The sequence below is a fragment of the Brachypodium distachyon genome, chromosome 3 (assembly GCF_000005505.3).
Source record: "Brachypodium distachyon strain Bd21 chromosome 3, Brachypodium_distachyon_v3.0, whole genome shotgun sequence".
NCBI classification, from domain to species: Eukaryota; Viridiplantae; Streptophyta; class Magnoliopsida; order Poales; family Poaceae; genus Brachypodium; species Brachypodium distachyon.
Window position 1 is genome coordinate 45,095,459 of NC_016133.3, and position 13,971 is coordinate 45,109,429.

Genomic DNA, 13,971 nt, shown 5'->3' on the forward strand with positions numbered 1-13,971 from the left:
ACTCCTAATCACTGGGAGTAATGCGCGGAGTGGCCATAACTACCCCATTTAGGGGGGGGATTAGGGCGGAAATCTCGCGCCCACTACTCCGCTTTTGGCGGTGCCGTACACGGGGCAGCGAAGGGACGCGAGCCCGCAACTGATCGGGGGCCCACGCGTCAGTTAAGGGCGTAGCCTGGCAACCGGCTAGGAAGAGACCCTTCCGGGGACAGGTGATGCCGGCCCACGCCCGGGGGCTACTATCGCACCAGTGGCACCCGGGGTACCACCGCTGCGCGACGCGTGGCCCCCTCCCCCGGGTTCCCGGGAAGGTCTCATCCCGGGGAGCGCCAACGAGCTTCCCGGCAAGCTACCAGCCCGAAATGGGCTAGCGGGGCTTCTAGGAATATTCCCGATTAGGCGCCTCCCGGGAAGCTGCTTCCCGGGAGGAGGTTCCCAGGCGCGCTGGGCCCGGGTGCTTCCCGGGCCGACTTGCGGGGACTGGAGGCTCCCGAACGCGTGCCCCCGCCTCGGGTCGTGGGGCCCACTGGACAGCGCCACACGGGCGCGTGGTGGGCGCGGAACGCGCGGTCCCACCAAGGCAAGGAGTAAGGTGCGTGGCTCAGTAAACGAGCCGACCGACGGGTAGTTACCCGTCGGGTCGAAGGAACAGTGGTTGTCCAATCCTACCCTAGGGTCTTAGGCCCCTAGCAGCGGAGGTGGCACCCATGCATGCCACCAACTCACCAGGGAGAGTCGCATGCCTCCCCGTTGGACACTTGTAGCCCATGCACCGAGGCACATGTGGCATCCCCTTGTGTATAAAAGGAGGACCCATGCCAACGGTCTGGGGGAGAGGGGTTTGGACGGGTTAGTCAGTTGGTCAGTTAGTTGGTTCGGACGAAGCTCGCTCGATAGATGCTTAGTGGCTCCAATAGGCCGTGAACATTTGATCCGTAATCAATAACAGCTCAGACAGGCAGGACGTAGGGTTTTACACCTCCGGGTGGCCCGAACCTGGGTAAAAATCGTGCGTACGTCTGTTCTTGGACTAGCGCGTACCCCTAGCACTTTGCCTCGCCGGCCGTGCCGGCGATCATCTGGTCTCCACCCCAGACGCCCCTACCGAACCTGAAAGGGGGACGTGGCTGCACGCCCCCGGTGTCGGAGCACCGAGCGACGACAATTCTGCCATTTTACTCTATCATAGTGTTGTATTAGGACATGTCAACATGTAAAACCAAAAGACTACCACAAGTCATCTTAGAAATCTTCTCCATACGTGTGAGTTGCGAGTTTCCCCTCTAATTCCAGAACGTTCGTGCGGGTTAGTCCAGTTTGTGAAGGAAGTGCAACCTGAGATACTTGGATTGTGTTTTAATTTTAACACCATATTTATATACCCTTTTTATTACATCATCTAAGATTTCACGTTCTATGGACCATTTGTCGTGTGATTTGAGGCATCGCCCTCTCCTGCAGGCCTCGTGGCATCTATGGGGTAGCTTTTCACCAAAACTTGTGTTCTCATGTCACTTTACTCTCCCTTTGTGTTCTACTAGCACATGGGGACATGAAAACCAAAACGCTAGCCAAGTCCTCACAGAATTCTCCTCCGGCTGTCCGAATTGCGACTTTCCCCCTCTAATTCCGGAACCTTCATGCGGGTTAGTCCAGTTTGTGGAGGAAGTGCGACCTCAGATACTTGGATTGTGTTTATCTCTTAACATCATCTTTATATACCCATTTGATGACATCATCCAAGATTTCAAGTTCTCTGGACCATTCGTCGTGTGATTTGGGGCATCGCCATGTCCTGCGAGCCTCGTGGTGTCTACGGGGTAGCTTTTCACCAAACATTGGTTTTCCGGATGTTTTGCTCTTACTTAGTGTTCTATTACCACATGGGTACATGTAAAACAAAAAAAATCTACCCCAAGCCCTCACAGAATTCTTCTCCCTCGCTCCGAATTGCGTGTGTTCCTCTCACTAGAGCTTGGGTTTTAATGTTCCTTAGTGTTTTGTTACTAGCATTTCACCAAAACTTGGGTTTTCATGTCAGTTTACTCTATCATAGTGTTGTATTAGGACATGTCAGCATGTAATACTAAAAGGCTACCACAAGTCGTCTAAGAAATCTTCTTCATACGTGCGAGTTGCGAGTTTCCCCCTCTAATTCCAGAACATTCGTGCGAAAAATGTTACTTCAATCTTCCTTAGTGTTTTCATGTCACTTTAATCTTCCTCAGGGTTTTATTAGCACATGGGGACATGAAAAACAAACATCTACCCCATGGACCGACTAAATTATGTTCCGTCGGTCTGAATTGAGAATTTTGCCCTCAAGTGTGGAACATTCATGCCCATTCGATAGTATAGTTTGCACAGTAAGTGTCACATAAGGGCTATGGATTTGATTTTACCATTAACACACCCTTCATTTACATATACATGGCACACCATGCACAAGGGGAAAGCCGGAAAACCATTTGTTTCGTCATTTCGTGTGTCGATGAACCGATCGTAACCAATTCACTCACGGCCATGCAAATTTATGATTTGAGAAACTAAATTTTATAAGTGCAAATTGGGTTCAATCTAAACAACAATATATATTGCTCTATGTGTTTACAATATGGTTGATTTAAATCACAACCAAACAAAAAAGGAAAAAAATAACAAGCTTTGCCGGCTGCTATTATTTGGGCCTTCGGCAAAGCAACCTTTGCTGGCAGCTATTTATCGGGGAAGCCGGCAAATAGTAATTCTTTTTTTCCCTTCGGTTCAATTCGGACAGGGGACGCGGGGAAAAAAATTTGGGCTTTGCCGGTGGTCTTTCCGCGTGGCCGTCGGCAAAGAGTAATTACTTTTTTTTATTTCCTTCGTTAAATTCGGACGGGGGACGCGGAAAAAAAATACTTTGGGCTTTGTCGGCAGCCTTTTCTTGTGGCCACTGGCAAAGAGTAATTTCTTTTTTTTAATATCGTTCGCGCGCATCTAAATTTGAACGGCACGCGCGGGGAAAACGAATCACTTTGCCGGCGGCATTTTTTGGTGGCCGCCGGCAAAGATAGTTTTTTTTTTCCCGCCAGCCGTTTCGCCCGCCGTTAACCTCGCACGCGGGCCCACATGCAGGGTTTCTTTGTCGTGGGCCGTCCTTTGCCGACGGCCTTCCGTAGGATTTGCCAGCGGCCCACCCTATGCTGTGGGTTTTTCCGCCAGCCCACAGCATATTAGCTTCTTTGCCGGCGGCCCGATAGAAAGCCGCCGGCAACGACACGTTTTCCGGTAGTGTTTAGTTAGGCTCGCTTGCTAAGGTGGACCATCCACAAAATATCCCGTATGCAATTATTTATTAATTTATTTTTATTCAGAAGGGCATAAATAAATTAAGTTATATTGTCCGTGGATTTGTGTACGGAAAAGGCCACAATCATACTTAAAATTTGACCGGGCTCTTTCACTGATTTATTCACTCGCTCACTTACGGAGAAATGTGATGATGGCCATCGAGAGATAGACAAATGCAAAAAAAAAATTAAAAAAATCCCAAAGATATCTTATTCAACACATTCATGTCACATCAGAACACATACACAAACTCTAATTCCAAGTACATAAAAAATCACCAATTTGCAGTGCAAGCAACGACCAATTTGTGTCGATCAAAGTAAACCTTCGAAGCAACGACTACAATGCACCACACCTCAACTCACTCACAAAAGCCCGGCTCATCCAATGAAAACCTTACAAGGAACAACAAGCATCCTCGATCGACCCCCTCTCCCTTGCACTCCAAGCAACACCCAAAATCAACACGTAAATATATGTATAAGGTCACCAGACCTAATGAACTCGCCACACATGCATATTTGAATTTCGGCATAAAAAAAAAGTCCGTAAGTGCGTGCGTGTATGCATGGCATTTGTTGTCCTGGTGATGAGGCTAGCGCTATGTCTTGTGGAGGCAGCCACCCTGGTGCTCCTCCGGGGGCTGGCCCTGGTCGTCGTCGCCGTGGTGGACCTGGTCAGGCTGCCGGGGCAGGCGGCCGACGCGGCGCTCGAGGCGACCAAGGGCGCGCTCGCCGCGGCGGGAGGGTTCGTCGCCCGCCTGGCGTGGGACGTGGCGGCGGCCGTCGTCTCGGCGTTCCTCCAGCTCCTCTGGAGCATGGTGGCCAGCGCGGCGTCGGCTGTCTCGGAGCTCGTGGAAGCGGCGCGGGACGGCGGCGAGGAGGCGGCCAAGGCGGCCACGGAGGCGATGGAGGCCGCGGCGGATGCCGTTGCCGGGATGGTGCTCAAGATGGGGGCCAGCTATATGGATGCTCTGGTGCACGCCTTTGAAAACCTCATCTGATACGATCGATTGAGAGATGATGCGTTTCAGGCAACTCATGCATGTTCTGTAATCTGTACATTGGTGTAGAACTGTAGATGCATTTTTTCTTTGACTTGCAGGACTTTATTGAGGATGCAAATAATTCGTGTTTTTGGCGTCAACTATTTGCGGGTTGACAAGATATAGCTGGTGCTAGGGGTGGGCGTTCGGTTTTAACCGAGAATTCGGTTCGGTTTTTTCGGTCTTCCAACCCGGTGCACACATATTTTCGATGAAATCTCGTCAAGAGGGCAGGGTGCTTCTGCATACAAACGGATGAAATATCTTCTAATTTTCAGTCGCAGCTCGCGGGCGGTGCGTCCTTCCTACAGAATCCACCTACACGGCCCCACCCCACCGGATCATCCCCCAACAAGTATTTGTCCTGATAACCGCAGCTCGCCATGTTCTACCAGATTTCTGTTTTTTTTTTTGAAAGGTCCAGCAACTGCTGGCTTCCATATATTAAAGCAGAGGGAAAATATGTACAGAGCCGCCCGAAGGCGAAAGAGAAAGAAAAGAAAGGAAGAAAAGGAAAGAAACTAGGAAAAAAGGAAACTCAAGGTGGTTCCCAAAGGAGTTTCCGCAAGGCCTTAGCGCGGGCGAAGGCCCATTCCTGGGCTTCGTTGTTGATGAAGCAGACGATCTGGCGAGCTGAAGTGTCCTTGTCATGAAAAATCCGGAAGTTTCTCTCCCGCCAAATGGACCAGCAAACAAGGATGAAAAGGGAGCTAGCTCCCATGCAGTGACCAACCGGCGAGTTCCCGATCGCGAGGTCGTAGCAGGACCCAAAGGAGGTGGCATCCCTGCGCAGCGCCGAGTCCAAACCGGAGCAGTTGCGCCAGCCCGCAACCTCACACCAAATGAAACGGGCGAAGGGGCACTCGAAGAAGAGGTGAACGAGCCTTGCGGAGGTGGAATTCGAGGGGAGAGAGAGGCCGGTTGTCCTGCGCTTCATCGAGACGGAGGATGATCTCTGAAGCTGGGAACGGGCGTCGCTGAACAGCCCCTTGCTCCAGGACCGAAGGGCGCGGGCCGTGCGACCAAGCAAGATGCGAAGACATGTGAGCGGGTTTGGAGAAGAAATCTGCTCTCCCCAGGCCGAGACGACGGTAGGGAAGAAACCTGGGTGCTTAGGCCAGAAGTTCTCGAAGCGGAAGCAGGCCTTGCGCGCCAGCCCGCGGAATTGGGCGACGAGGAGGGGGCAGTGGTCGGAGTGGGACGTGGAGAGCGCCTGGACAGAGCAGGGAGAGAACAAGGCATCCCAAGCAGCATAGCAGAAGATGCGATCGAGCTTCACGAGCGTGGGATTTTCGCGCTTGTTACTCCAAGAGAACTTGCGGTTGGAGCAGTGCAGCTCGAGGAGCTCCGCGTGGTCGATGGCAGCCCTAAATTGGCCCATTAGGCGGCGGCAGAGGTTGAGATTGTTTTTGTCGCGGACCTCATAGATAAGGTTAAAATCACTTATGATGGCCCACGGCACACCGGGCGGGGGAGTGAGATCTTTCATCTCCTGCAGAAACTCGGGCTTGAGGGCGTCCTCAGCCGGCCCGTTTTCAGCCGGAGGATTTCTGGGTATTTTGCGCATAGTTTTCCTCCTATATCCTCACAGCCACTTGAACCCCAATTTTCGGAGATAAACTCACCTGCAGGATACAACCCCCCCTCTGCATGTTGGCAAAAAAAGTTTTTTCTTCAAAAAGAAAAGAAAGAACAACTACCGGTCTCAGCCTAGTTTGATGCTTTATAACACAGTATACAAAAGCGTGAGGACAATCTTCTTTATACCACTAAAACTAGGTTATTGATGGGTGAACAAGAAGCATCGGCAAGCTAAGTTAAATTCATATGTTGATAAAAATCTTGGATACCAGACGCTAGCTCATCCTTGACACTCCAGGAATGTGTTGTTTCTAGCCATCTATATCTGGGTTATCTACGCCATGACACCCCCAACAAAACACAACTCTTTCGCAAGTAAATTCAAGCACTCATGAGAGCCTTCCCTGCCCCCCTAACCCCAAGCCGAGCAAGAACTAGAGAAGTGTTGAGCTCATTTCCGAGCTTTTGACATGCTTAATACTCTTGAGAGACACCAAGGTTGTGGACTTATGGCGGTCCTCAAGAAGTTAGAGAAGATCAGGATTTGCCCTAAAGAGAAATGAAACACCAACGAGAGATCACAAGAGATCGAGGAGATGCATCAGGCATCCTCGAAAGAAAGTACTACATCCGTTCATAAATATAAAATGTTCTGGATTTGTTCTAAGTCAAACCACAACTGCGTCTAGCTCGAATTGTTTTTGTTTTGGTCCCCTATGTCACTGGGCCGACCAGAAGAAACAAAACCAATGGGCATGTTCAGTCGGACCTCAACCAGAGTTCGGCTAAAGAGGACAAAGAACCAGTCTCAAATTGTTTTGTTTTGGTCCCCTAGGTAACTGGGCCAACAAAAAGAATCAAAGCAAATGGGCATTTTGAGTTCGGACTCAACCGGAGTTCGCCTAAAGAGGATAGAGGTGCAACATGATGACCCTGTGTACCTTTTGACCCTCCTTACACTACACCACAACACAGTATTCCTGACCACCGAGTGTTAGGAAAAGTCACTATCGCCGACCAACAATAGGTCGAAAAACTCTCGACGAACAGTCAGTCGGGAATAAAAAAAATACGCCAACCAACAGTCGGTCGGGAATGCGCAAACGTTTGCTGTCTAGCTGTTGATCGGCAATACGACTTTTGGCCAACCAATTATCGGTCGGTAAAAATCCCCAACCAACCGCTCGTTGGTAACTGGGCTGCAGGCGCGCGGACGAAATTTGAACTCCACGTTCTGCCCAGACGCGCGGAACAAAAATAGATGCCGCTCTATTTTATGCACAGTCCAACCCTAAATCCCCAAATCGAGTCTCTTCTGCACCGCGCCCCGCCGCCGCCCAGTTCCCTGCGGCCTCCACGCCCGCTATCCCTCACGCCCATCATCCAGCCCGTCCACCGCAGGTCGTGCCTACACTGTCCTGCCACCGCACACCACCCCTCCCAGTCGCTGGAACCATCTCCGTTGCCTAGGTTCTTGCTCCGACCGGCGGCGGAGCTTTGCCTACCGCCCCTTTCGCGCCGGACCACCGCGTTGCCGTCCATACGGGCCTGACGACCACGCTACCTCCCCCACGCGCCTGAAGGCCGCCCCCACGCAGGTACTCTCCTTGGCCGGCGGCGGCGTGGTGATTCCAGAGGCGCCACTCTTCCTCCCTCTACGCACCGAGGTGGTATGTCCTTACACACCCTGTTGCCGTCGTCGTCCTCGCGCAAGCGTCCTGTGAGGCACCTCTCTCTCTCTCTCTCTCTCTCTCTCTCTCTGGAGCAATCTGTTCCCTGAAACAGTAGAAAGCAGTACAATCTTAGTACTGTTCTTATGCCAGTTCGAATGGTGTAAAACATTTAAAGATTTTGGAAATTGAATGTCCAGTGAATGTTTGTTAAAATGCTTGAACAACCAAAAAAGTTCATTCTTGCATGATGTTTCTTTGATGGGAGATTGCTAGTAACTATGGAATCACTAGTAATTAAGTGATGATTTTTGCAGGAGTTACTTACTTGAGTATATATTTGAACTTATTAATTCAGAGAGTAGTTCTTGCAATGTTTGATTCATGAGTGATGCTTGAAGTTTCAGATTTACTGTGGTACAACACAGTATTTAATTTAGTAGCAGATGCACTTAATTAAGTTTCAGTTCCAGTTCCAGTATTTTTGTTAATGTGCTTTCTTCTCCACCAAAGTCTATTTTATACTTTTGTTCGGTATTTCCAGTTCCAGTTTCAGTTCTGGTTCCAGTCATCCCGCCTGCATATCAAGGTATACTTGCCATAGTGGTAGATCAATATAACACCCAAGCATATCAGTTTTCTTGCTGAAATAATTGATGGATGGAATGCTGGCCTAAAAATTGATTCGGAATGCATATTTCTGCATGCTATTCTGAATGTCATCATTCCTTCCATGATGTGCTGAATTTTTCGATGTACTGAATGCCTGCATCCCTTAGATGCAGGTGTTTGGCTAAGTGATATGCATAAGATTTTCTTTTTTACCGGAAGTCATATGCATAAGATTAGTTTGGCTAAGTCATATGGATAAGATTAGTTGCTGCTCAGTTTTCATTTGGCATATCCATGGTGAAGACCCCGCTGAAAGGAGAACCAAGCACCCATTTTCTACTAATTAATGTACTTGTCAGTAGTAGAGTTAGTCTCTGTATGTATTTGTACTGTTGGATTTCTGCAGCTCCAATGTTCTATTTGTGTGTATGTGTACTTGTATTTTTGCTGGAGCAATCAATTTCCTGAAACAGTAGAAAGCAATACAAGTTCAGTACTGTTTCTTATGCCAGTTTGAAAGGAGTACAATATTTAAAGTTCCTGGATAATTGAATCTGTTATATTGATAGTCTAATATATGTTTGCTGTTTGTTGTGTAACCACTTTCATGCACTTTGATAGACTAATGTATCCAACTATCATGCAATTTGCTTTGTAACCACTTATCTCAATTCCTTTAGTTCTGCTGGGTCTACTTGTTCTCTACAACTAGAAAATGTGGTTAGTAAAAATGCACAGCTACTGTTCTGTACAAGTACATTAATTAGTAGAAAAAAATGAGAGTACCATCTTTTGAAAGTAAAATAATTAAGTAGATCTGCTACTATTATGTTTTTGTTTGATTTGTTAGTTAGTGTTGATTAATATGCTTATGTGCTAATCAATTAATGTCCTCCAAACTTCTAACTTATTATCAATTTTGTAGATCCAACAGACTAGGATTTATGGAGACATGTTTGCCTTTTGTAGGAAGGAAATACACAAGAGAACATGGTAGCTGGTGGGTCACATCAAGATTGCACAATGAAGGAAATGCATCGATGTTGGAGATGAACCTTTTAGCTATCATTTTGTAAAACTGGATCAGTCTGAACTTATTGTCTCTAGTTTTTAATCTATTTTGGTAGTAATGAACTTAGATGATGTTTCATGCACAATTTGTAAATGTGATGAATTAATGTATCATACTGTCGGTTGATTGATTTAATAATATGCGTGTTGTTAATTGGTGGATTTTGGATGGACAGAACTGTCAAATATTGATTTGCAAAGCACCTTGTAAAGGCAGTTGCCAGAACGCCTACCATATGGTATCTAGGAGTTGGTTGGCAAAATTAATGCCATCGGATAGTTGGTCGGCAAAGAGTGTTGACAGAGTCAACAGATAGTTGGTCGGCAAATCCCGTACCATCAGACTATTGGTCGGTAATGAGTAGTTGGTCGGGAAAAAGAGGTCTGTCGGGAAAAAAAATGTCGGTCGGGAAAGGTTTCATGGTACCGACAAACAGTCGGTCGGTAAAAGAATGTTGGTCTGGAAAGACCTTTGCCGACAGCACTTTCGGTGACGGACAATGTCGGTCGGCAAAATCCTATCCCGATCAACATTCTGCCAGTGAAAGTCGTTTTACTGACCAACTTGTCTGTCGGAGATTCTATACTGTGGTGTAGTGATAGTTCAAACAAATGAACTAGTTTTTTAAAAAGTTGTGTCATTTTAAAACTTTAGTTCATTTTATTGAACTAAGGAGGATCAGAGGGTACCTGAGGGTCACAAACTTGAAGCTCTAAAAGAGGACAAAGAACTAGTATCAAAGACACATTGAGTATTTGAGTCCAGTGGGTCGACTCAAGAAACCCAACTAGATGTCTCAAACGGAAACAAAGAAAACCGTTTAGGATATCTATGTTATTGTCTCTGTTTCTAAATATAAGATGTTCTAATTTTGATCTAAGTCAAACATTTTAAATATAACTTCAAGAAATTGATAATAAGTAGATATCACCCACAATTATAAATAGATGCCGGCAGCGTTCGTGCCGTGAGACATTAGCTTCGCTGGCTGCGCGCTCCAAGCCCAAGCAAGCTCAGCCTGGTCATTAAAAAAAATGTAAAGCAACACAGCCCAATACAACACAACAAATTTCATCTCAGAAATTTGAAAGTTTGTTAGAGAAAAAAAGAAAAAAAATGGAAAGTTAAACATATCACTACTACAAAACGATCTATATACAACGGCACATCAGTGTCGGTCGCGGCCGCGACCGTTACTGATGAACAGAACGTGGTCTGCCCATCCCCGCCCACCATACATCAGTGGCGGTCGCGCGAGGCGACCACCACTGATGAACCATCACACCTCGCGAGATACATCAGTGGCAGTCGGTTAAGAGGCGACCGCCACTGATGAACCACGCATCAGTAACGGTCGCCCTAACGCGACCGTTACTGATGTACCCACTATTATCAGTAACGGTCGCCCAATTCCCAACTGCCACTTATGAGTGTCGCGGTTTAAATACGAAGAACAGAGCCGCAGCTGGTCGCGATGCGCGTCGTAACGAACCAGCTGCGGCCCATCTTCCCTGATGATGGCGAAGCCATGCCGATTTCGCCCAACGATGGCGAAGCCATGCCGATTTCTCATACAACACATGAATATCATCGATCGCAACCTACGGATCTACGCCGAAGAACGGTCGGTTCACGGGACGGTCGCTCGTTATACCTTGGACTCGTTGCAACGTCGCGATGTAGAGGAAGTAGTCGACGTAGTCGTACACATAGTCGTCGTAGGCGAAGTAACTGTTCACCTAGGCGATGTAGTCGTCGACGGGACCGGCTCGGAGGTTCGAGGCGATGTTGGTCTCCACGGTGCCGATGAGGTGTGGCAGCAACACGTGCAGTAGCGAGGCGTCCCGACGCGGAGCAATGACAACACAGCAGGAGGCGCTGACCAGCAGGGCCCACACGTCAAGATTTTAACAATTTCAGGAAAAGAAGAAAAAGGAAAAGAGGGCACGGGCCTGGGCTTGGATCTGGTTTGGGCTTGGGCGAGCCGGGCTTGCTCGGGCATTCGGGCGGGAGGCAGAGGAGGCTGGTGGGGAGCGTTGCAGGCGGGCGGCGTGCGTGGAGGCGGTCGCCGGCGGCTCACAGCAGGCGAGGGAGGCCGTCGGCGCGAGGCCACGGCAGGCGGGCGTCGCGGCCAGGAACAGAGGCCGGGAGGAGGTGGTCGCTGGCACGCGCGGTGGAGGGCGGAGCAGGAAGAGAGGGCGTGCGCGCGGGCGGCCAGGCGGAGGCGGAGGCGTGCGGGGAGCGAGGGACGCCCGGGGAGAGGAGGGCGTGCGGGGCGGACGCGGGAGGAGGCGGCTCCGGCGCAGAGGGAGAAGGGCGTGCGGGCGAGCGCGGGGCAGAGAGGCGGAGCAGGGGAGGCGCGCGCGCGGGGAGGCAGTAAGCGCGCGAGGCCGGGGAGAGGAAGAGCGGCGCGGCGACGGGCGGCGCCGAGCGTGAGGCCACAGCAGGCGAGGGGGCGACGCCGGTGAGGTGGAGCAGCAGGGGAGGAGAGGAGGGCGCCAGGAGAGGAGCTCGTGAGGGAGGGCGCTAGGAGGAGGGAGGCGCCTGGGGAGCTCAAGGGAGGAGGGAGCAGCAAGGGGATCGGCCAGGGAAACTAGCTACGGGAGGAAGAAAGAAGTAGAAGGGGAGGAGTGCTGGCGGCGGCCAGGGAATTAAGGGGAGGGAGGAAAAAAAAACAAGGAGAGGATTAGCTTCTTATATGCAAAAGTTAGCATTTGGTTTAATGGACTCGTTTTAGGCCCAACAAACAATCGCACGCAAATTAAATTAAACTTTGAGTTTGAAATAAAAATAAGAAGAGAGACGGTGTAGGTTTAATTAGACCCGAAAATAATTTTGTCAAACTCAAATTAAGATTTGTACAAAAATAATTGTAGGCTTTAGCAAACACGACAAATGACAAACACACAACAACACAAAAGAAGTGACATTTCGTGCAACGAATAATTATTTCATGCAACATGATACTAATGACATGGCAAACTAATTACGATGACATCAGCATGACAGATGATGAAAATAATTAAATTACAAAACAGTTCAAAAAAGGCTTAAAAGGAAAAGGGTTGGTCTCGGGCTGTTACAGCATCCTAGAATTAATTTTTGTCAAAAACTAGAAAGGTCCATCCTAGAAAATTTGAATGTTTTGTCCAAACAAAATTATACTTCCGTCATTTAAACTTTGTTAAAAGAAAAGGATGCATATGCTGGATTTTTAAAAGTTTTCTATAAAAATAGAAAGTTTGGCGTAAAAATATTAAATTTTACACTCCCATTTTTACACTCCCTCCCATCGTACGTACACAATGAAACACATGTGTTTGTATCTAAACAAAGCTGCAACAAGTAAAATTGATCGGAGGGAGTAACATTGTTGAAACTCATCCACAGTTTTAAAACTGAGAAGATATCTAGTGAAAACCAGTATTGAGTGCAAACTTACAAACTTTTCATGTAGGCCATATGATCAGAAACGTACAGCTCAGATCCAAGGTGGGAATCCCTCAATCCACTTAATGAACTTTGCACCCAACCCCTTGCCTTTAACTGCACTCTTACTTTTTTTTAATTTTTTTTTCTGAAAGTCCATCTAAAATTTTAGAAGTTTTCAGAATTGTTTTTGATATTTGTTATGGAGTATTAAATTTCAGGCTTTCCTCATTTAGAATAGTCAAAAAAGGCAAGAAGAAAGGCCGAACAGGCCCTCAGTAATACACAGGTCTCGACTCTCTCCATGTTCGCATCAATCGCTCCGGCAAAGGAAGCTATGGATCGCTCATTACACGCTTGCTCGTGGGAAAATCGATCGGGGAAATACCTTTGGTCAGAAATCGACCGTGGCTTCATGTTTTTCCTAGTTCCGCTGATTAGCTTTCTTTTTATGAGGTAGAACAAACTCTATTGCAAACTCACTTGGTCAAGAATGCAAGTGATATTTGAAACCTGTAAAAGCCAAACTCGACAACCAAACAAAAACGGGGAAGCCCCTCTAGCTGAATTATGATTAGCTATGCCTGAAAAATGGTCCGGCCCATGACAACCACGGGTTCATCATGTCCATGTCGACGTGGTGTCAGAGAAATGGCCTCGTGGGCCAGAAGAGACGAGCCTAAACAAGTCTAATTTCAACCTTGATCTCGTTGAGAAAGTCTAAATCAGACCCTAACTTTTGAATCCCTGAATTTCGAACCCTGATTTTACCAATCCCGGTTAATTAAAATCTTCAATCTCATAAGTCGCGTTTGGTAGATGGATTTCGGTTACACTTAGGACCGGGATTTCCGAATAAGCTGAGTGAGTCCGTTCCAAGACAAGGTTCTTCTTTTTTTTTTGGTATCGACGTCATGATATTTATATTATCATTTCTCAAGTCGATCATAGGTACGATTTGCACGTCTTCTGATATACTTTTGGATCCATGATATTCGTGTACAGTCTAAAGTTGCTGCTAGTCGTAGTCGACAACTAAGTGACGATCTAGCCAATACACAAGCACGCACATGGCGTACATCAGCAGTTGATAATTGTTGCGTACTACAACACCACATATTAAAACAATCGGCCATGATCGCTGGGTGTTTGCTTGGAAGTTCGACAAAACACGATTGGTCAGAACGTGCATCAACCAGTAAGCTAAGGACATGTGACGAAGTCAGTTTTTT

General features: G+C 47.9%; 2 protein-coding genes and 1 long non-coding RNA gene across 5 annotated transcripts; 2 read left to right on the forward strand and 1 right to left on the reverse strand.

The window, feature by feature from the left end:
• The first annotated feature begins 3,530 nt into the window (after positions 1-3,530).
• LOC100844698 lies at positions 3,531-4,476 on the forward strand. The gene has a single exon (XM_003574939.4). It carries the CDS (start codon positions 3,899-3,901, stop codon positions 4,331-4,333), a length of 435 nt encoding a protein of 144 aa, XP_003574987.1. The 5' UTR covers positions 3,531-3,898; the 3' UTR covers positions 4,334-4,476.
• Positions 4,477-4,682: 206 nt separating this feature from the next.
• Positions 4,683-11,967, reverse strand: LOC104583762. 3 transcript variants are annotated; one of them, XM_024462594.1, is made up of 3 exons: positions 10,965-11,967; positions 10,246-10,328; positions 4,683-7,732 (listed from the first exon to the last, which is right to left on the reverse strand). In XM_024462594.1, the coding sequence occupies exon 3, from the start codon at positions 5,940-5,942 to the stop codon at positions 4,914-4,916; it is 1,029 nt and encodes a 342-aa protein (XP_024318362.1). In that variant the 5' UTR covers positions 5,943-7,732; positions 10,246-10,328; positions 10,965-11,967; the 3' UTR covers positions 4,683-4,913. The 3 variants fall into 3 exon arrangements, 2 of the variants coding, with proteins under 2 accessions (XP_024318362.1, XP_024318363.1); XR_002965732.1 differs by lacking the exon at positions 4,683-7,732 and adding an exon at positions 8,472-8,702; XM_024462595.1 differs by lacking the exons at positions 10,246-10,328; positions 10,965-11,967 and adding an exon at positions 9,543-9,741.
• Positions 7,728-9,474, forward strand: LOC106866303. The gene is made up of 2 exons (XR_002965733.1): positions 7,728-8,215; positions 9,208-9,474. It is a non-coding gene; the product is annotated as an uncharacterized LOC106866303 (long non-coding RNA).
• Positions 11,968-13,971: the final 2,004 nt, after the last annotated feature.